Source organism: Calonectris borealis, chromosome 11 (assembly GCF_964195595.1).
Source record: "Calonectris borealis chromosome 11, bCalBor7.hap1.2, whole genome shotgun sequence".
NCBI classification, from domain to species: Eukaryota; Metazoa; Chordata; class Aves; order Procellariiformes; family Procellariidae; genus Calonectris; species Calonectris borealis.
In genome coordinates, this window is record NC_134322.1 from 8,752,116 (window position 1) to 8,775,316 (window position 23,201).

The 23,201-nt window shown below is 47.0% G+C and overlaps 1 protein-coding gene across 3 annotated transcripts in view; it reads right to left on the bottom strand.

Moving 5' to 3' along the window:
- The window catches only part of NTRK3 (neurotrophic receptor tyrosine kinase 3), a 219,728-nt gene that overhangs the window by 126,177 nt on the left and 70,350 nt on the right, over nucleotides 1–23,201 (bottom strand). For all 3 annotated transcript variants that reach the window (XM_075159884.1, XM_075159883.1, XM_075159885.1), the window contains exons 9-11: nucleotides 20,249–20,272; nucleotides 19,279–19,349; nucleotides 17,396–17,498 (exon numbers count right to left, since the gene is read on the bottom strand). In XM_075159884.1, coding sequence (XP_075015985.1) covers nucleotides 17,396–17,498; nucleotides 19,279–19,349; nucleotides 20,249–20,272 — 198 coding nt within the window. The remainder of the gene's footprint in view (nucleotides 1–17,395; nucleotides 17,499–19,278; nucleotides 19,350–20,248; nucleotides 20,273–23,201) is intronic.

A 23,201-nucleotide genomic window follows, 5' to 3' on the forward strand; every position in this document is an offset into this window, starting at 1 on the left:
ACCCTGCACTTGGCCTTGTTGAACCTCATGAGGTCCACACAGGCCCACTTCTCGAGCTTGTCCAGGTCCCTCTGGATGGCATCCCGTCCTTCAGGTGTGTCAACCACACCACTCAGCTTGGTGCCATCTGCAAACTTGCTGAGGGTGCACTCGATCCCACTATCTATGTCATTGATGAAGATATTAAACAGTACTGGTTCCAGTACGGACCCCTGTGGGACACCACTTCTCACTGATTGCCATCTGGACATTGAGCCATCGACCACTACCCTCTGGATGTGACCATCCAACCAATTCCTCACCCACCGGACAGTCCACTCATCAAATCCATACCTGTCCATTGTAGAAAGAAGGATGTTGTGGGGGACCGTGTCAAAGACCTTACAGAGGTCCAGATAGAAGACATCTTCCCACGTCCACTGATGTAGTCACTCCATCACAGAAGGTCACTAGGTTGGTCAGGCAGGACTTGCCCTTGGTGAAGCCATGCTGGCTGTCTCACATCACCTCCCTGTCTGCCATATGCCTTAGCATAGCTTCCAGGAGGATCTGTTCCATGATCTTTCCACAGAGGTGAGACTGACTGGCCTGTCGTTCCCCAGGTCTTCCTTTTTTCTCTTTTTAAAAATGAGGGTTATGTTTCCCCTTTTCCAGTCAGTGGGAACTTCACCAGACTGCCACGACTTTTCAGTTACGATGGATAGTGGTTTAGCAACTTCATCCGCCAGTTCTCCCGGGACCCGCGGATGGATCTCATCAGGTCCCATGGACTTGTGCACCTTCAGGTTCCTTAGATGGTCTTGAATCTGATCTTCTCCTACAGTGGGCGGCTCTTCATTCTCCCAGTCCCTGCCTTTGCTTTCTGCAGCTTGGTGATGAGGCTTGAGCACTTGCTAGTGAAGACTGAGGCAAAAAAGTCATTGAGTACTTCAGCCTTCTCCATATCCCAGGTAACCAGGAATCCCGTTTCATTCCGGAGAGGGCCCACATTTTCCCTAGTCTTTGTTTTATCACCAACGTACCTGTAGAAGCTTTTCTTGTGGCCCTTGATGTCCCTGGCTTTAGGATGCTTTTGCCCTAAGTATGCTTTCATCTTTGGGTCTCCCAGCCTTTAACCAAGTCTGATGGATGTCCCCAAGGCTCACTCTGCAGTTAGTGGTGAGAGAGACACAGCTCCAAATGCTTCTGACTCTGCCTAATGAGGAACCCACCCCTCCTGGACGGTGGTGGAGGGTGTCTGCAGTGATTAGTCTCATTAATCCTCTGCGAAAGCTACTCCAACATCAAACTGAGGAACTATCCAAGTCAGACTTGTTAGCACAGGGTAAATGAAAATCCAGCCTTGGTATTTTAACAGTCTACAAGGCATCATTTCTGCTTGGATGGCCCTTAACCCTTGCACACTCTGGATGGCTCATTCGGCTGCCGGTCACAAAAGGGAGCCCGACCCTGTCCCTGTCTTCTCATCAAGACCATACAAACTTACTTGTTCTGAGTTACTGTGAATAAAGCCCTTTTACTCTAGTTAATGAAACAATTTATTAAGTACCATCCCCTGCTCCCATCATACATACCTCAGCACTCATTAGACATTAAACCCAGGATTGGTGAAGGATGTTAGAGGAATTTCAGTAGGATTTGTCTATTAATTCCCTTCACTACTTTTTAAACTCCCATGCTTAGAAAAATGCTGGCACACATGTCCTCCTCAACAGGTAGCTACTAATGAAATTACCCACCACTGCTTATTCAGTAAAGCTCAGCTGATCCGGTGGGAGAACCCTCCCAAAAAAGTACTGCCAAGATGGTGGGGCTTGGAGCTGCTGTTACAGATGGCGAAGGCTGGAGCGGAGGTGCATCACCAGGTCCTCACTCCTCCAGAAGTGCACACACAGCATCCCCCCACCTCCCAGCCCGCATCTCCCATGTCTGCGGCACGAAGAAAGGCACAATCGCAGCAAAAGCCTAATCTGTGCATTTGTGATACGCCCCAGAAACAGGGATAAACTACCTGAAACAGATGAGGACTGCTTATTTCTTTATCCTCTAGGAGCCAATATTTACTAGAAACATTTTCCTCAGCCTAGGACTTCTAGGAGATTACATCTTGATATCCTGAAGACTTTCTTTGGTACCGTGATGCGTTTGACCCCCTGTGCCTCAACAGCTGCAGCACAAGGCATGAACGCAACCAACGCTGCCTGCAGTGCTCCTGCTCGTTCAAAACACAGGCATATGCACACCTATTTCCAGGCTCAGGACTGATGAGTTAAAACTCAAATCTTCAGTCCTGTAGTAATTCAGGAAGGGGCAGAGATAATTCTGTTGAACCTGATCTGAGCATGATGGAGACGTGAGGTTAATAACTGCAGGCTGCCGCAGAGTCCCCCTGCTCTGCACTAGCGTAGGATGGCCTTTGGCTCCAGGGAGATGGGTTTGTGTATTTTGCTCTAGTTTTATTGCTACCTGATGGAGACAGTTGTATGTTCCTTCTCAATAATTTAAGCTGACAGAGCTGTGCTGGATTCTGTATCAACCAAACCTCTTTGTCAAGGCAACATCCTTCAGTAGAAAGTCTGAAGGACTGCAGTATGTTCAGTGGAGCCACATCCACGGGTCACACATCTCCCATAGCTACTGTCCTTACCAGATAAATAAAAGAAATCAAGATTCAATCACCAACTTTCCATCTCCCACACTGCTAACCAAAATGGGAAACGCCTGCTGCTCCCTCCTCCCTCCAGCCTCCTCCTGCCTTCCCCATTCACATCCCAAAAAAAGACAAAAAGACGCAAGCACTGCCTTCCCTCCCTCCCCACCGCTCAAGACACACCAGCACACTTAGGAAATCATTAACACAAATTACAGCCAAGATTATTTATCCTTAAAGAGCCTGCCCGACAGCAAATCTCCCTCCAGCCGCTCCCGGGCTCTGCAGCTCAGTGCAGATAAATAGGCACTTAGCACCAGCTACTAACAACTTCATAAAGCATCTTCCTACCTTTATTCCCCCGCGATGCCTGCACACTCGCACGTGCACACACACGCTTGCACTCCGCACGCACAAAGCACTCGGAGAGAGGAGTTTCCTTCTTCCCTACCTGCTTTGGTAAGGGTGACACGAAGCATTAGTCTATCAAGTGCGTGCCTGGGCCGCTGCATCGCCTTTCCTTCATCCTTCCACATCCTCATTTCTTCTCATCTTCCAACTGCAAACTTCACCATGCCTTTGCACGTTGTAAAGCACCTTGCTGTCCAAAACGTGCTGTAGATAGTGATGGTGCAGGGGCCATAAATGTGTATTTATGTTATTAATGATGTTACGGGGGTAATGGGTTTAAACTAAAGGAGGGTGGATTCAGACTAGATAAAAGGAAGAAATTTTTTACAATGAAGGTGGTGAAACACTGGCACAGGTTGCCCAGAGAGGTGGTAGATGCCCCATCCCTGGAAACATTCAAGGTCAGGTTGGACAGGGTTCTGAGCAACCTGATCTAGTTGAAGATGTCCCTGCCCACTGCAGGGGGGTTGGACTAGATGACCTTTAATGGTCCCTTCCAACCCAAACCAATCTATGATTCTCTGATAACGTTTTCCAAAGACACACGTGCCATAGAAGAGAGCTTGGAGATCCCAAAGCATGCAGGGCTTTGTATGTACGTGCCAGCTTAGCACTGATATCTGAAAGTATAATACTTCGAAATGGTTCCTGGGAAAAGCTCTCAAGTGCTGGGTTCAAGACTGAAGGGTTCTCCGCTAAGAATGGAGGATGTTAATGGACCTGTAAGTTATCACGAATTTGCACAAAAGCCTGATGGCTTTGAGAACCACATATGGGTTTAAAAGAAAAAAATATCTAAGGGTAAAGCCTGATCCAGGGAAAATGTATAGATTTTTGCCACTGGTTGGAAATCAAGATTTATCCTCAAGGCACAGTTTCAGGCAGCACGCTGCCTCCCTGCCTGCATCCAGGAGGGTTTCGAAAGGCCGGTATCACAGTGGGTTGCTGCACCACAGGTCAGCAGAGCAAACAGAAATTTGAACTAAGGTACCTTTTGCAAAAGGCGAGCTTACACAGTTTTCTGCAAACTATCTATTAGCAGGTAAATAAATGCCAGTTTTGGTCTCATCCACATAATTAAAAACAAAATAAAGAAAAAAGAGAGGCATCTGGCAGGCATTTAAAGGCCCAGTAGCACATGTCAGTAAAAGACTCAATCAACAAAATTTAATAGCACCTCTCCTCTTTTAAGAAAAAAGCAGAACCTTATTCCTTTTTGGCAGATTAACAAAAAGCCTGCTCATATGACTGCTCTCAAAACCACCGGCTGAAACCCCGGCAAAGCTCTGGCAGGAGCACCCCCAAGTGAGATGTCCTTTGCTGAAGCATCCCTAGACCCAATACAGGTTTTAGCTTCTCTGCTGGGATGCACTTAAGAGGAAGCAACTTTCTTTGGTGTGACCTGATCACAGCGAGTTCAGCAGAATTTAAATCAATGCCTTTACCTATACATATCAAAAGGTAGGAAGGTGCCCTGCTTTACCCTCGCAACTTCAGTTTTAATATGCCAGGGTGGAATACATGTGCTTTGCTGATGAGGGGTTTTGGCACATGCTGACATCCCATTAACTCCGATATCATCTTAATAGACAGTAGCAGCCAAGAAGCATTACTTGAAATCTTTAAGCAGAAAGAATAAGCCCAAATCACTCCTAAACACACCAGTAGCATAATAAACTTAGATAGAAAAGAAACATAGTGAAGACCATATGTTTTGTTATTAAGAACTAAATAACAATGTAAAAACGGGGAGAAAAATCTAAAATCCAGCTGTCCTGCAGCAGCAGAGTGGGAGGGGATTTCTGCAGACACCCAGAAGTGAAATCAGGCTGTATCTAATTTCAATTTCTATCACGACACTTTAGATGAAGGGAGATTGAGAGCAAAGAGGAGATAGAAGAATTCATACTCTTTAAAAAAAAAAAAGAGAGAGAAAGAGAAAATGAAATAATGGTGAAAACAGCTAAGCAAAGTCCTACTGAAAAATTCAGCAATATTTCCTCTCTCGGTCCCACGCACCAAGGGGACAGACCTGCAGCAGTCTATAGCAGGATACTCAGCAAAAGCACTCAGCAGCCCAAAAGGCATGAAGTCTCATTACCAGATGCTGCTACCAATTTAATTCCGAGCAGAGAAACTTGTCAGGAAGGCAGACGCGCTGTAAATCTGTAAAGACATTTCCCTTTATATACACGTATATGCACACATATGCACACAATTTGCATTTGTTCTCCCGGCTGATGTGCAGAAGAAATTAATAAGCTTAACTTTAAATTTATAGTAAAAAATCAAAGGAAATATTAAGAAAAAAATTATTTAAGAGCCTAAATGATAGTGGAATCAAGAGGATGAAGCAGTTGGTCTATAAAAACAAATCATGCTGAACTACCTTCAATGCCTTATTTTCCCCTGATTGAATTACAAAATTAGTCAATGAAGGCTGTAATATATTCGGGCTTAGTAAAATATTTGATAGTGTCTCAGAAAAAACTTCCTTGAAAAATTAATTCAAACTGGCTTGGATATGAGCACTGTCATACAACAGCATTAATAACAATAGTAAATTTGATTTACGTGGCTCTTCCCTGCTAGTGCCGGTCTGGGTGGCACAAATATGGCAAAGCTTTAAGCCAGAGAGGCTTGTCATGGGGACTGGTGTTAAGGCTGGGTTTATCTACCATCTTTATTAGTTATTTGGAAATGAAACAAACCCACTGCGTTAGCTAAGGTGTTGATATGTGTCTGTTTAGGAGGCAGAGCGGGACTGCAATTATTTCGAAAGCCACCACTGATATGGTGGCTCAATGACTGAGCAGAGTTGGCTCTTTTTCACCGGCTCCGCGACCTTCTCATGAGCCAAGCGGCGCCGAAGGCACAAAGTCACACAGGCAGCGTGTCCCTTAGGCAGCAAACGCGGGCAGAAGTAAGAAAACCAAGATGCAAACTTCAAAAACATTAAAGAAAAACAAATTTTGGAGATAAATCACCAATTTACTGGGAGGCAGAAACCTGGAAAACAGCTAACGACCAAGTGGGCTGGTGGTGACAGCAGGCTGCAAACGGCTTATGAGCCTGTGAGGGAGCAGGACCATGCTCTGCACAGGGAGATGTCCCCATCAAGTGCCAGGGGACCAAACCTGGGGTAACCCCCAACCCTGCCGGGCACAGGGCCAGGAGCCTCCCACACGCCGAGGAAACTCGACAAAGGGCAGCAACAAAAAAATACGATGACAATGCTGGAAGGACTGAGCTGGGATGAAAAAGGGTTTGCATCCGCGTCCTTGCCTAACGCTGCAGGAAGAGCCAGCTGCAACGACCCTGGGAACAACCAGCAGTGCTGAAACTGGGGGATGGGGTGTAAAAGCATGTAATGAATTAACTTAAATAAGTTAATTTAGTTCTCCGGCAGCAAACTGCCCTGCCCCTGGGTCCAGCCCCCACAGCACCTTTGGGGACCAGCACAGAGCAGCACAGGGACCCTGCACGTCACACGTCCTCCTTGCAGCTCTCAGCAGCCGGTTCCCCAGCGTTACACCCCACCAGTGGAAGGGGTGCTTGCCCTGCCCCACCGTGCCAGAGCCCCTCACCGGCTACTCAGCCCTGCTGCAGCATCCCACTGCTGTGTGCACAGAGGTGAGCATGGGAATTTACCCAAAACCCACAAGAAAAAAAGTCAGAGAAATCGATTAAGAAATCAATAAGAATATTGATCCTAGACCATTGTTACCTCGAAATTATGGGGGTTTTCTTTCCTTTTTATAATACCTTCATAAAAAATATAACATAGCTTAATAGGTAAGACCATGCTAATTATTCTCCACAACATCAATCAGAAAAAGCACACATGGTTGCTACGAGCACTTTGGATGAAGGCACGCTTTGCTTATTCACACGGACCGTGCACCTGCTGACTGTGGGAAACTCCGGCTCTGTTTTCCTCTTCCCAAAGCAGGACAGAAGCTGGAGCCCAGTGGAAGCATCGCAGCCCCTGGGCCAGATCCGGGAGTGTCCCTGGATGCCATGAGAGGGTGCCGAGAGGCTCCTGAACAAGAGGCAAGCAGACCTGGCCGGCAGCTCCCGCAGAGCCCCGCAGCTTGGGAGGAGAAGAGGCAGAAATCAGCCCATCAGGACGCAGCTCCGCATCCGTGATCCGCATCTCTGCGCTGCATGGCGAGAAACGCGTCTCAGTCCAAAGGCAGCAGTGGCTTTACCTGCCTCTCCAAGTGCCAGCCCCACTTCGCGTAATGATTATTAAGCCCTGTCAGCAGATATGAAACCAATGGACGCAGCTCCACAGGCAAATGCTTCGAAAGCCGCTGAGACGCCCTTGCTCACAGGTTTTCGTTATCTGTCTGGAAAATTGCGGATGTCACAAGAGCTTTTAGAGCATCAAGATGAAATCGTCTTGTCAGCAACAAAAGGGCCAGTTCTCCCCTGCCCCAATCCCAGCAGCTGTATCAGCACCGCAGGCTTCTGTGCGAGCGGCCAGCGTTGCATCAGGACACCGATGCTGCCAGCGCCGGGGAGCCTCGCTGGCACGCTGCCCGCTCTGGAGATACCGCGGCACCAGCATCTCAGCCCAAGAATCTTACTCTAAAGGAAAATCAGGGTGAAGGAAAACAATATTTTTCCCTTCACACTAATTCACAGCTTCTTGTCTGACTTTTGACTGCATTAGGCTGGGAAGAACTTGCAGTTTGCTGGGGAGGATGAAGTACACCCTGGGACAGAGAGAAGACAGAGATGCAGGTTCCTTGGCACCAGCTCCTCCTATTGCTGGTTCAGGTGGAATGAGGAGCAAGCCAAAGAGTTTTTAATCCAAATTCCAAGCAGACCCATCCATTTTCTCTGCCATAATTGTATGGTTTTTCATGCTCTGTGGTTTTTGAAGCTGCTGCAGTGCTCTGGCTTGGGCAGCATCAAAGACAGATGTGGCAAAACCACCTTGCCAGAGGCCATGCTTCTCAATGCGGCTCTGATCAAAAATGGCTTTTTCCTTTTCAGCAGGAAAAACCCATCGCTGGTCACAAAGCGAGGTCTTTTAGCAAGACCAGAGGCTATCCAGCAGAGCCACAAAACCATGCCAACACCAGGGTGCGTAGGATGCTGGGCTGCAGCTGAAGGGTCCTGAAGTGAATCAGCCCCTTCCACAAGAGGCTGGTAACTCCTGCAGATGCTAAGCTGAGGTGAAGTAAAATAACGAAGAAAAACTTTTCTGCAGCTATCAGGTTCTGGCAGATACAGGGAGCAAAGGGGTTGTGAGACACAGAAGATGGCCATGAGAACCAGCTCCACGCTCTTCTCACGCCGCAAGCCTGAGAGCAGAGGGGAGATCCTGCAACACGGCCTTGAGTGTGGAGCAGAGCATGTTGAAGGCTGATGACTGGGCTGGGGTGAGTTTTCATGGGTGCACTGAGCATCATTCCCAGCATGTACCCAGCATGTACCCGGTCCACTTGCTGCCCCTCAATACACCCTGATGGCAGCAGCATCTCATACACAGAGCCCAAAGGGAGATCTGTGGCCAGTTTACATGGCCACAGGCAATGAGATCTCCTTTCCTGAACCACATGGCAGGTCCCTTTCCTGAACCACATGCCAGGTTCAGGATAACAGAGCATTCCTTCCTCTATCCTCCTTCACTAGGAGCCAGGGCCATGGCATCAACAGAAGACCACTGTCCCAAATAGAAACTAGATTATAACCCTGCCCCTCAGACACAAAATATGAGAATCCAAATATGATTTATTCCTACTGTGCACAAAATACTACCCCGCTGCCTTGTGTACAGGCTTTATCTTCTGGTCCATTGATTTTTAATAGCATAGTTGTAGATCAAAATGAGATGCCTGAGCATCACAAGGGGTTCTGCACCGCTCCCACCTTCATCAACAGACACTAAACACTATTACTGATGATGGAGTTTCTTGGGGCTGTCCAGGACACGAGCAGGCTGTTATTGCACCGCAACAAATAGAAGTTGGAGATGGAACAAGCCCATAGAACATCAGATGCTCCAGTGCTCTCTACAATTTGCTTCCTCAGAGCTTTCACCAGTCGAAGCTTGAGCAGCCCAAGCGACAGTCCCTATCTGTTCCCTTATTCCGCTGTCTCCAAATTTCTAGGCACTCCTTCAAGCACGTTCAGCCCAGGTTCAAAACCAAGCAGCACCGTTCTTTCTTTTCTACATTTGCCATCACAGCTCCCAAACGCTTCTCTTGTCAATCTTGCTATTTAAATCACAGTTACCCATCCCTTGATCAAGGGCGAAGCTCTCCTGCTCCAAGGTTTAAGGACAGAGTGCCAGATCTCATCATCCCTGGCTAAACACCTACAGCAAGTCACAAGGAGGAAGAGGTGATGAACTTACCAGGGACATCCTCCCAGAGGACCATTTATCAGCATTAACAGTAGCAAAATCTTTTTCAAAGAATAATTGGACAACTGCGGTACAGAAACTACAATTAAAATATTAATTAAAGCCCTTTGCTTCCTCCCACGCTGCCCTGCACCTTATTAAAGCCACATCAAAGTTGACACTTAGTTGTCTGGTTGTTGGCCACCTTCAGAGAGGCGCAGGAAAGCGCAGAGGACACAAGGCTTGTGGAGATGGTATCTCTTCATCAGATTAATTATATGGGTTAAAAACAAAATAGCCTATCCTGCTGCTGTACATGGTACCTGTTCTGGGGATAAACAGAATAATTCTGGCTCTGTGCTGTCAATCCAGCATCTTTAACTAAAGCAAAGCCATGTGAAAACAGACAGACACCATCAGACCAAGCAGTAGACACAGGTTGGAGCCCTGGAGGCAGGGAGCAGGCAGGCAGGAGCATCACTGCTGCGGAGAGGAACCTCCTGAGGATTAGCACCTTCTGCAAGGTCCTCGGGAGAGGTTGCTCAGGTGATTGAGCCTGGATGATTTCACAGCTGTGGAAAAGATATATGCAAGCAGTTGGATGAGGAACTGGGGCGACTCAGTTGCTCCTGAATGGCAAGTGGATGAAGGCCATCTTCCCAACCCTGTGGTGCGAGGGAAGCAGCCATGGCTCATTCTCATCCTCTCTCTCCTCGAGGTTGTGCTCACCACGTACGCAAAGGCAGAAGCAAGCACAGTGCCACAAGCAGCAGGGTCCCCAGCACTGCTGCTTGTTAATGTTTTGCTGGTGGAAAAGCCAACACTCTGAGCCGGGAACAGGGACAACTTCAAAAAAATTATTAAAAATAAATAAATTTCAACATCTTTCCACCACCTCGGCTGGGAGTTCACATCACATCAAACCACAGGTAAGATGAGGGTCACTCGTGCAGCTTTTGACATTGCAATGTGAGAACCGCATGTGAAAGTCAGCAGTGAGACACCTGCTAACGCAGAACTGCCCCGGGCAAACGCCAACCACGCAGTGGGGGTCCTTTGGGGTGAGCGCTGCACCCGGGGCTCCAGCACCCGGCTGGTGACCAGAGCAAATGCATGCACCCATGAGCGAGGGAGGTCACGCACGGGAAGGAAGAGCCTGCAGGAATGTGGCATGAAGGAGTCCTGGGGCTTCTCAGGTCACCTGAAAACTACTGATCTGACTCTTTTTTAACTGCTTTTAGTAGTTGCCTAAAACAGACACTTCGGTTTTGTGAAAGCAACTGAAATAGATAATGGCTCGTCAGTGCACTTTACATTGCCTTTATAAATAACCTATTAATACTTCTGGGAGTGGGAAAGGGTTTTATTTCTAGATCTAAATAAATCCTGATCTTCTGCTAACCATTTCTGCTGCAGGGTCATTTGATGCATCTCTCCAGCCCTCCTGGAGGCATCTCTCCAGCCAAGGGTAGCTCCTTGCTCCGTCAGGCAGCAATAAGTGACAGCACCACCCCATCTTTCAAGCCTTCACCGGACTAACACCACCCAGGACTGAAAGAGGAGGAATGTGAGCGTTAACTGCCGGCGGGAGAGCGGATCTGCCTTCACAGAGAGGAGACACAGAAGCAGGTGCCTTGTCACAGCACCCCAGGGGAGAGGTGGGATCTCTTGAAGGTTTGCCAAGGAATCCAGGGCTGCATAGCTGCTTTCCCTTGCTGCCACCACACCAGCTATGGACTGCATGCTCAGCAGAGGGCGAGGCACTTATCAGTTCCAAGAGCTTTATGCTTTATCACCCTGAAGGCACTAAATAAATAAATAAATAGCACAGCTTGCACTTCAGTGGAGTATAAACAGGTATTTATAGAAAGAAGCCCCAGTGAAACCACATGCCCTTTCAATCCACTTCCCAGGCAAATAAAACCAAGTAACACTGAGCACAAGAAGTATATCAAGGGGCTTTTCAAAGAAACAGAAGGATACCAACAAGGAAAAGCCCTGACCTCCAACAGCCCCACACGGTCGCTCTGCCTGTGCGTTTCAGGGGGTCAGCCCCTCGGCACCGCTGGGCTCTGCGCATCGCACACCCGGGCTCAGAGGAAGCAACTGCAGTTGGTTCCCATTTCCAGTTCGTAAGCACAGCTCACCATACATCCCTGAGCCGCCGTGGTTAGCCATGGCTTTTAATGCACGGCTGTTTCTCTCCCATAGCCATGCCAGGCTGGCTGATGTTACTTTGCTCTCTCTTCCTGCTCCTGCTCCATAGCAGGCTCCCAGGAGGATGAAATGAAAGGGGCCTGATCACAGATTTCTCCTGAGCAGCTAACTCTTAAGGTGCAGGCTCTCCAAGCTGCAGAGTGGTTTTTCATTCCTATACAGCTGCAAACAAATAATCAGGGAAAAACAACCAGTGCATGATTATAACCAGACTGGGCCAAGGCAATGTGGGTCAGAATTAAGCCTCATCTGAAAGGTAGATCATGGCTCTTGTATATTATTTTTTTCCCCTTTAAAGCTGCAGTAATAATTGTGTGATGAAGGAGGAAAGCAAAAAAAAAAAAAGAAAAAAAGAGAAACAAAAAAACAAATCAATGAAAGCAAAAAGCCAGGCAACCAAAAAGCCAGGTATCTTTGCAGGAGCTGGTCCTCTTGAATCAGAACCCTGGAATTGTTCTGCAATCAACTCAGCGGACAGTTACCATCTGTTTATGGAAAAAAATGTTAATAACCCCCAATCATAATCAAATAGGCAACCACTTTACTTTAAGTACCTATTAACTAATGCTAAATTACAATGGAACAGCTCTGCAAGTACTTCTGACATCCACATGCACATCAGCAGCTCCAGCACTTTGATAAGGGCTATTAGAACAAACACCAAATGCTAGCGATGTGATTCCTCAAACATTACAGAAGGTGTGGGTTGTATTTATTTACTGTTTTTTTGTTTCTCCCCCATCTCCTTGTTGTTTCTGCCTATTCAGAAAGAAAATATGTATATGCCTGTGTACAGACGTACGCACCACCCACCACAGCAGACCCCATGAAAGCCTGGTCCCCTGTGTTTTGTTTTTCTGTCCAAGGCTGAGCTTCCATATGGATTCTCCGATGCCCAGAAAGGCTCGAGGCATTGCCATCAGTGGGGCATCACCTGAGTTGTCATCCTCTATTTAGCCCCCCTATTTCCATGATGCCTGTAAAGGCATCTCTAAGTCCTTCCCCGCTCTCCTCTAGGTGGAACCGGCCGGCAAATCCAAAAGCTGCTGCAGACAGAGAGAAAAACCAGGCGGGCAGAGCTGTACACACACGCTTACACGCACGCAGAGGAGCAGCACGATCACATGCCTTATTTCTTTAGGAAATCAGATTAAAAAGCAATCGACTCTTTGCCAACTGTAACCAAGTCTGAACCATTAGCTGGCACTGTCTCCACCCGAGGAAGAAAACCTCAATTGGAGAATGCAAGTAGTTTTTAATCTCAGAGCCTGGAAAAATAGTTCATCTCAGCAAAACAAGTGCTCTTGTCTCTGAATTTTCTCTGGCATCTTTCTCCCCGTATCTCTGCAAACTCAATTTTTTTTTTTTTTTTTTTTAAAAAAGTTGTGCAGTACCGGGAATACATCACACAAATATGCATGAGCACACGTTCTTTATCCCTAGGCACTTGCAAATGTAACAGAAAACAGGCAAAAGGAGCATATATTTGAGTCCATCAACCTAAGCATTTACACAGCCTCCATCGCTGTGCCATCCGAACATTTTGTTAGTCCCAGGACTTTTCTGTGCCGTTATTATTGTTTTATGAAATTTCATTTTTGTTAGTCCCGGGACTTGCGTGTGGCTTTTTTATTATATTATGAAATTTCATTTCCTGTCATCTGCTGGGATTAAACTTTGATGAGAAGACTTGGGTTTACGAGGCTTGCGGTGACAAGCCTGACCCCAGAAGGTGAGGTATAAAACCCTCCACCTCCAGCGGGTGCTCAAGGAAGGCAGGACACCGAGCCCAGAGCCGCAGCAAGCGACAACTGAGCGTGGGATGCCAGACTCCTTACTCCCAGGTGGTCTATCCCACCTGTAAAACCCACTCCCCTGGGACACGGCAATACACCGAAGTACCCTGACTCCCAATTCCTTGCTCTTTAGATCCCGTTCTTCTTCCCACACTAATACAAAGCTTTAAAAAGCCTCTCAGCTCCCCCTCTGGATACATCATCCTTTAGCAAACGGTTGCAGCCCATGTCTGCAACGTCAATCCTTTGCATTCACTTTTCCCAGCAATTTCCCCTCCGCTGCCTCTGTGTTGCCCATGTAACGCCACGTTTCACAAAAAGGCACTTTGTTTGCCGTTTTTCTGCCGCCTCCACCACCCCAGCTCCTGTGATCCCCCCCCGCAGCTGCTTCAGCCAACCCCTATCCCTCCCAGCTACAGGAGCCAAAGTCGACAGGCAGCCAGAAAGGGGATCTGACCTCCGCCATCCCATGTTAATGAATGCCCTCTCCGGAGGGAACAGGGAAAGACGAGGGGGATGGCACGGAGCCAGCCTCCGCGAGCTCAGCCGAGGGACGCCAAGGAGGCAGGAGCACAGCGCGTCAGAGCCCCCTTCACAAGGAGCTTTTGTTGATGCCACCGCTCCAGCCCATCAACAGCGTGCTTGGCAGCGCAGGCTTTTCCACCGCTTGGCTGCTGGCTGTATCAGTAGCCAGGTCATAGCCAGAGCGATGGCTCTGCCAGGACTATCATGCAATGCTCCAACGGTGTGCTACCAGCCAGAAGACAAATGTGGACACACCATCCTCTCGTAGTCCTCTCCCAGGCATGTGCCCCGAGACTCAGTGACTTTCTTTTCAGCAAAGGCAGCTGGGATGTTGGACACTTTGCAGCCCATTAGACCACTTTTAAGACTGGTGAGCAGGCTGGCCCAGGGGGACTTTCCAGCCCAACATGACATCCAACCTTGTCAGTCCAAGTCCACCTCTCTCTCTCTAAGAGATAAACCATCTGCCTAACGCTAGGAGACGCAGAAGGAAGTGTCTCAGAGTGCTCTGAGAGACTCACGAGGTGCTTTGGGTAATGTGTCCAACATGAGCACAGAGTGTTCTGCATCCATGACAAAAACAACAGGAAAAACCTGCTCCTGCAGGCCTGCCAAGCTGGGATTTCAACAACAAGTGGCAACATATCAGCTGGCGACGAACAGCTCCTGATTCAGGGAGCGATGCACTTTCCCAAAAAGACTCAGGGTTGGGATTTTTTTTCTTTGTAAATGATAACATGCTGGGTGCCATACAGGATGGCTCCTGCCCAAGAATTAACTGATAATGAGGGACCCAGAGGAAAGTGCCAGCTGAAGGAGACTTGGAGGTGGTTGCCAGCTGCACTGTCCCACACAGGGTGTCAGAATAAGGTAGGACCTGTTTGTGAGCCCCTGAAAGAGCAGCTCAGGACCACGCAGTAAAGTGATGTGATTATTTGGACAAGGGCATCACCTCATGAGCAGAAAACCTCCAGGGAAGAGGAAAGGAACAGCAGCGCATTAGTGGAGTGAAAGAGGAGACACCGGGAAAAGAGACATCAAGCACAAACACAAGCTTCAAGGTATCATTCCCAGATTGGGACCAACTGCAACAGCTCAGCTGAGACCCTAAAGCAACCAAAGGAGAGAGTAAGGCTCTGGACTCATGGACCTGCAGAGCAGCAAGGAAGGAGAGTTCAGAAGTTGCATTTTGGAAAGCCTGCAGCGGACCGTGACATTTCTTGAGGGGGTGAGAAATAAAATCAGTGACAGCTGCCAGGGCAGGCCATAGCCAGGGTACCACCAAGCACCCCAGCCGCTGCAGGTGAATGGAAGAGTTGCCTTTGTGTTGTGGATGAAAGTGGTGAGGTTTGGTAGGAAGCCTAACACAAAGAAGGGAGACACAAGCTAAAGATGCAAAGCCTGTTGGCGTGGCAGTCGACAATGGCGCTATGGCTGAAGAAAAAAGTCTAGGCAGAAGAGATGCTGGGGAAAAGCGGGAGGCTCAGAGCAGGTAAGGCCATGTGCTAGGGAGGCTGTCCACAGGGCAGGAGGATCTGCAGCCTCCAACGGGGAGCAGAGCTTAGGCAGTATGAGTAGGCTGCCCATGGTGGTGCCTATGACACTTGTGACTCATGAAAGAGCTACCTCCCTGGTTTTAAAGAGGTATTTAATTTCTGTCAACTCCATCTCTCCAAGCAATGTCATCAATAAAACTTTTAGAAACTCTACGGGGCTGTGGTTTCATATCAGAGTTAGAAGAAATTCAGCATGATGAGGAGGAAAGCAGGCTTTTCTGGCTAAATAATTTTGCCTTCCAAAAACTGAACACACAAGGGCCCATCACAGCACCCCTCTGGTTTCTGGGAATGCAGAACATCCACTAACACGCTTATCCAAACACCTCTGAACACGTACACACATCTGTTCACCAAGACTGGTTACTCACATAAGGTTCACTCTGCTTTGATTCTTCCATTAGGGTCAGAAGTTACTTTTCCTTTTTATATTTGTATCTCTAAGCTCCATCAGTGACAAATGCCCAAGCACTTCCAAAGTGTTCTGACACATCCCTCCAGAAGGCACATAACATCATCCCAATTTTACAGATGGGGAAATTAAACCAGAGACAGAGGTTAAGACAACTAATTGCCTACGGACACTAAGTGAGTCAGTAGAAGAGCTGGGAATAGATCCCAGGAACCGTGTCTTCCATTCCTCTACTCCACCCACCAGTCAGTACACCCTAGCAGATGGTTCTTATCATTGGACATATGGACTAAATATTGCTAAATTGGTGTAGAATATTTGCTATTTAATTAAATGTCCTGTCTTCCATCTCCATAGGATGCATAGGGGAAACTCCAGCCAGAATCCCATCTGGACCCACTCAGGAAATGTCTCCTTAAAGCAAAAAAAGCCCTAGGCAAGCATAAGAAACGTTCCTAAACTTATCAACCTGCCCTGCAACGCAGACCCCAGCAAGGCCAGGAAATAGGCTGCAACTCAGGAGGTTTGGAAGAAGCTCATGTTTGTCAAAGTCTGGCTTCAAATGGTGTATGCGTGAGCCACCAATTAGCCTGGGAACTACTTTGTCGTGTGAAGGTTCTTCCAGCTTTCACTGGGCACCACCAACGCTGCCCAACTGGAGATACCAGCAGAGTCACAGAAAACAGATGGCACAGAGTCATCTACTTTCTTCTGGCATTAGCTCTATCACATCACAGCACTCGGTGTTGGTAGGACAGAGAGACCAGTTCCACCTGGCAAACATCAGACGTTTTCTCGCATTCCAATCACTACCAAGGACACTTGAAATAGCTCCTAAAGTGGCTATTCATGACGCAGAGAAGGAAACCTTCCAATAGAGAGGCAGAAGAAAGAGACCTTCCACATCGCTGAAAGACAGGTCAGCAATAGCTTTCCCGGCATGGACCTCACAAACTTAGAGCAGCGTCTCGGTCCCCATTCACAGACAGGCACAGAATGGGTGCACCCGCCTTTCCAACAGAACCCAAACCAATTTCACATCCTTCTGTTCTCCCTTCACACCCTGCGCTCTGCACCCAGTTCGACACAAGGGGAAACCCATGCATCATCCGGTTCGCAAAAAAGATTTCCTCCAAGAACATGCTCTCCTGAGTACAACTCCCTCAACGCATGGCTGGAGGGAACAGGCTCAAAGCTCTTCTGGGCAACCTGTAGATGCCGTTATGTACCGATAAGGAAAACACACGCATACTTCTACCCAGCAGAAGCACATACAGGTGAGAACCACCAGCCTGTACCTCTCCATTACTCTCTCAACAAACAGAAGAGGGCTGGACAACATTCTCTTTAGAAGGTTTTGTACCAATACTGACAATGTAGGAATAAAACCACAACACCTTTCCACGTGTGCTATAAGAGCCGGGCAATCCTGGAAGGTGCCTCCTGCTAGAGGAAGGTGACTGCACGTACCTTTCATCCCAAACTTGGACCGCCGGCCATACTTGTTGATCATAATAAAGAGGACGACCAAGAGGACACAAGCAAAAGCTGCCAGCCCAACCGCTATGGAAACCTGAAAGGAAAAAGCCTGAGAGTCAAGACAGAAGAATTTAGGAGTCTAGATTGGAAATACAGCACCTCTTTGCCCAGTTAACCTTTCTGTAGGCTCATACCATCTGCTGCAGCCCCGTGGATATCAGCTGTGGAGGAAAACATAAGCGAAAGCAAAGGGCTCTGGCACAGCTTGGAAGCATCACAGGCTGTTTTGCAGGACTGGGAGGTTGGGGATCTCCCTATCAGAGATGTCATTCTGGCACCAGTTCTCCCCAGCCTCTCAATCCATACATCTGCAGGGAAGGAGGACCTCTGGTCCAGTGTCTGGGCTCTCCCTTCACTGCACCATATCATGAGCCTCTATTTGTGACATCACCACTGTGCCATGATGTCACAACACTAAAGCTATACTAACCTGAGCTGGGAACACACAGGAGCAGCAGAAAATTCTTTAGAAAGAGCAACTCTGTCTCCATTCAAACATCCCTCAGGACAAAGAATGAGGGAAAATAACACACCACAAAAAGAAAACAGAAGAAATTAAGTAGAACTGGTTTTTTTCCCCAAAAAAACCACTTGGTTTTCCTAAAGCCTCTAATGGTTCCCTATTTATTGTAATTTTTAGTAGTAAATATTTATACTATAACAGTGTCCAAAGTCCTTCACCGGAACTGTAGTTCCACTGTGTCAGTGTACAAGCAGAAGAAAGAAAATCTCCTTGCCCTAAAGGGTTTACAATTCCAGGCTTATTTTAATATTTATGAATATTTATTCCTTCAAGTCTTTGCTCGAGATACTTTTATTGCATTGAAGTAAACAACAATTTCTTTGGCATTTGTCCAATTGTTCTCCTGTACTGGGTCTTGTGATGCATTTAGACTTCGCTCCCTTTTACAAAACTGTATTCTGCTATAATAGAAAATAGATCATTTAACCAAGAAAAAGTAATTTCATTTTGCAACCCTTTTCCCTGCCCTTGATACATTAGCTACGATATTTTTAAATTTTTTATTTTACCACGCTCTATTTTCATCCCCCAGCTTGTTTTCTGTGCTTTATATTTAATAATCAGTGCACATTATTACTCCAGTCTCACTGTTCAAAGCTTTCACTTCAGTTATAGGAGATTTTCAGTTGGGCGAGAACTGAAATGAAGCTGGACTGAGTTTTGTTCATTCTGTTAACACCTGGTGGTTTTCAAGACCTTAAAAATTTCACATAATTAGAGCAATTGTGTAACATGCTAATTTTTTTTCCCAATATTTCTACATGATTTTTTTGTCTTTTTCTACCCGGGTTCTGCAGAAAAAAGATAATGTTGAGATCTGATAAGCCATAGACTTTCTTTCCTCTTTCATTTTTGGCATGCCCTGCAGAGCAGGAGAGAGGGCAAACTGGCATTGACAAAATTGAACCAAGCTAACTCTGAGTCCCTCACAGGGTTAAACTTAACAGTTCAATAATAGTATGAAACACACAATTGCCTGTTTGTTTGTTCTCTGGGTGCTACTTTTTTTAGAGTGAGAATTTCTGACCCTGCCAGCAGCAACTTCACAGGATGCCGTATTTTCAAAGAGCTCCCTGGTTCCACACTGCAGACCCAAGAGGATCAGATGGTTCCTGTCAGTATTTTATTTGTCTGACACAAGACACAAAATCCTTCTGATTGTTGTCTTGAGTCATAAAGGAAGAGATTTTCCTTGCAAACTTCTCAAAACTGCACAGGAATGTAAATACTGAGTCATCAATAACAAGAAATGCATGCAAAACCATTCTGTAGAGAAGAGGACAGGACTCACCCCGAAAGTGTCCTCCTCCGGTTTGTGGGTCACAGTGATCGGTGGGGTGGGACTCACTTCATAATCACCGACTGAAACCAAAACACCGAAGAGAGAAGATTCAACATGACTCCCATGGGACTACCGAGGCACCAGCACATCCCCAAAGGCAGCACCTGACCTAATGAGATCCAGTTCACCCCTAACAGAGGCTGCAACTTTCTACTTCAGAAGGCACTAAAATCAACCATCAGAGAGTTCCCTGTGCATATCAGTGGAGAAAACACAGACCAGGACAACGCTGATGTCACTCCAGCCTCACAAATGAGAAACGTTTGGGTGCCTGGTGTCCTAGGGTGGGTGGCCTCCTCCGCTGAGCTTCCTCCTAGAGTTTTCAGAAATCTACTGGGCTAAGTAGGGTTAAAACACAAGACTGACTCCAGCAGAACTTGATCCAAAGAAACAGTTACTTGGATGGGTTGGGTTTTTTTTTTTTTGGGGGGGGGGGAAGGGGCTTGGGGGGAAGAAAGAATCTCTTGAGGAAACACTACAGAAATTGAGTCCTGCTTCTCATCACACTAGAGAGCATGTTGTAAATGGGCCATGACACACAACTGCTTTCGGGATTGACCAGCCCGCATCTAGTTAAGACCCCTTCCGCTACACCACAACCAACCAGTTAGAGTTTCAGTGATATTTATCTCCAGCCCTGCCATTTAAGACCTCAAAGACTGTCATTTCCACTATAGGACCTTCTTCAGGACATCACTAGAGAGAAATGAGCATCTCCTGGGCTCTAGAGATTGCCCAATTGATCAAAAGCTCCCCAGCCATCTTGCTCATGCATGGGGATGCCAGGGTTTTGTGCAGCCTCCACCAACTTGCTTTTGGCTTCCTGATTTTTCCTCCAGGAGCACGTAAATCACAGAAGGGCAGGGGAAACCACAAAAATAAAACACCCACAGTATGCAAAGGGCAAGGAGACACTTACTTGAGACAAAGTTGTCCGTACTTTCTGTGGAAAGGACAAAGAGAGAAGCAATACAGTTAGCAGCATAACAAAGGGAGAGTGGCCTCATTCTCAACACACTCCACCGCCTCAGACACACTCCACCACCCCAAAGAGCCCAGGAAACCAAAACATTTCATATTTTGTCCTGTACAGACAACTGTAACTGGAAATTGCTGCACATGTGCCAGCAGGACATGCTGGAGGTCAGGATGGAGAGCACGGGGGTAACTGTGCAGGGCTGAAACAGGAGAGGAGGGATGCTACTGCCAAAACAGAGGACAATCAGCAACACCCTGTACGGAGATTTTTGAACAGTTGCTAAACAACCCTGCTTTCAGCAGGTGAGCAAAGCTCAACAGACACTCAGGCTCAGCAGGATGGAGGTGGAGGGGAGAGAAGCAGATTTTGCTCAGGGAGAAAGTCTTACAGGGACGAGGACCATCTCCCAGGAAGGACACCCCCCACCTTGGGGCAGGGGGTTAGAGACCTCCCCTGGGTTCCCTCAATAGCCTACTGAGCCACTCATGAAAGCTAATAGCATCTGAACTGGACATGGAGGCTGTAGCTGTCCTAGAGCTGCCTCTTGCTCAAGATAGCTGCACCAGTTCCTGCTGTCAGTCACTTGAATGCTCCAGTCTATTCAGTAAAGCTCCTTCAGCTCTGAAGGCGGCCAAGGCCCCAGATGATGAGGTCTAAAGCTCTTGGTGACACTCAGTTTACATAGCATGAGAACAACGTCAGCTTTCAATTCACTCGTCCATGTAAGAAATTGAGCCTGATATTAACTGGAGTTTACACAGCTTTGCTGGCAGAGGGCTCCTGGAAGGACGCTGAAACGTTCACGCTGAAGCACGGGTGAGGTTTGGAAGGGAAGTGTAAAACAACCCCCGCTTGACAAACACAGCTTTCCAAACCAGGGGAAAAAAACCTGAAAAAATATTTTTCTTTCAAGTCAAGCAGAAGAGTTACTTTCCTTGGCTTTTTCTAGCAAGAGGGGAAGGGATAAAAAAAAAAAAAGGAAGAAATATTCATTTGGAGACATTTTTTTCCTATTAAAGCAGAGAGAGTCCAGTTGTAAAACTCTTGCTGCTTCTATATTTATTTTCCCCTTTCCATTTTTCTCTGCTGGACTAAGCAAATTCAACAGAAACCCACAAAAAGTTTTTCCCACTAAACCCTATTTTTCAAAGCATAAAACATAGCCAAGAAACGTCAGCCAACTTGAGTTCTGTGAGAAGTTCCCAAAAAACTCAAAACTCGTCAAGGTGGGGAGGTAGGTACATTAACCTTTGTGGATTAAATAAGGAGATGGTAGCCTATGGTAGAGATGCCAGTGACAACATGCGATGAGATTTTTTTCAGGAGATGACACAAATCTGTCCTGGGAGCCGCTGCCCTGGCTCCTAGAGCCACAACATCGCAGAGAAGCAGGATATGGCATGGGGCATATCTCCCAGCTCCCATTCAGCTTCCAACAGCACCTTTCTCCTCTCAACCTGGGAAGCACAATCTGGCACAGTACCAACAAGAGATTGCAGACCAGGGGTTTCTAAAAAAACGTGGTCACAGGTCCTTTTTTATGCTGATAGGAAGTTTTCTAGACACTATGCTTTCATTAATTAATTAAGACTAATAATCTCATCCTGGGTAATGACAGCAAAACCTTTGCACATGTGAATAGCTATAGGCAATAAGCTTCTTGAATGAACCACACTGGGGAACCTTCAATTTATGGCATTTTCTGGAAGAATCTACCTTCAAATGGGAAATTATAAATGTCAGCTGCATTGAGTGTTAATGTCAGCTGTGGCAGTGGACGGAGCAACGAACTTCAAGGAAAGTAAATTACATCCTGCATTGGGCTGACAGGGTCCGCCAGGGTAAGGAACGGCTTGGGACTTCAGATCAGAAGAAATAAAAGAAATGGGTCAGTTCCTGCTGAGAGATGGTTCAGGGTCTGCAAGTACTCCACACCAACACCACATACAAGGCGTGGGTGAAGCTGCACTCGCAAGGGCAGTATTTTACATATATTTCGCACAAATGGATTCTCCCAAGAGCCTTTGACACAAGTGGCTCTTCAAACATCAACGTGTCTTCCCACGTAACAGCATGGCTCAGATCCATTTCCAAAACCAGCTCTCCAGAAGAGCAGATCTGCCCCCTTTTCTGGAGGTCCATCACCTACTTAAGAGCTGTCCCTATTTCACAGATGGGGAAATTGAGTCACAAAGGTGGGACCTAACAGAGCTGAGACTGCAAACCTGTGCCTCTCTGTACCCACCTACATTTGATAAGCTGCTCTTCTGCCCCAACAGCAGGAAACATAAATAGGTCAGAGAGCCAAACGGGGCATCATCCTTGAAGCCTGATTATAAATTTTTCACTCCCATCCATATCAGCTCATTTGTTCAGTTGTCAGATCTTCAAGGCAGAGATTTGCGTTTGCATTTACAATATTTGACCTGTGGGAAAACTCTATGTACATATATGGTGTGATATAAATAATAAATGAGAGTACCATTGGTATTTTTCTATATTTAGCAAACGCCCTATTTTGATGGATTTTTTGGGCTGCAGGGGCCAATTTACAGCTGCCACTTTCTCGTGGCATCATTCCTGAAGGCAGCAGCGTGCACAGATCTTAACTCCATGATGGCCAGTGTGGCGTTGCAATGCCAAGGAGGAGACTAAGACCCTCCATGCTCCTACAGAGCAGACAGGTCACCACAAAAGTCTCTACTGCGCTCCCCAGAGCTGGATCTTCATGTCCTCAAATGCTTTTTTTGCAGTTAAGCCCTGAATCACTAGGGAGTACAACAGGGAATTCCAAACAGTCAGTTAAGAAATCCCAGCAAACTGATGCAAAGCGACTAATTGAGCTATCGCATCTTTTGTAGACCTGTCATCCTGGAATTGCACATGTCATATT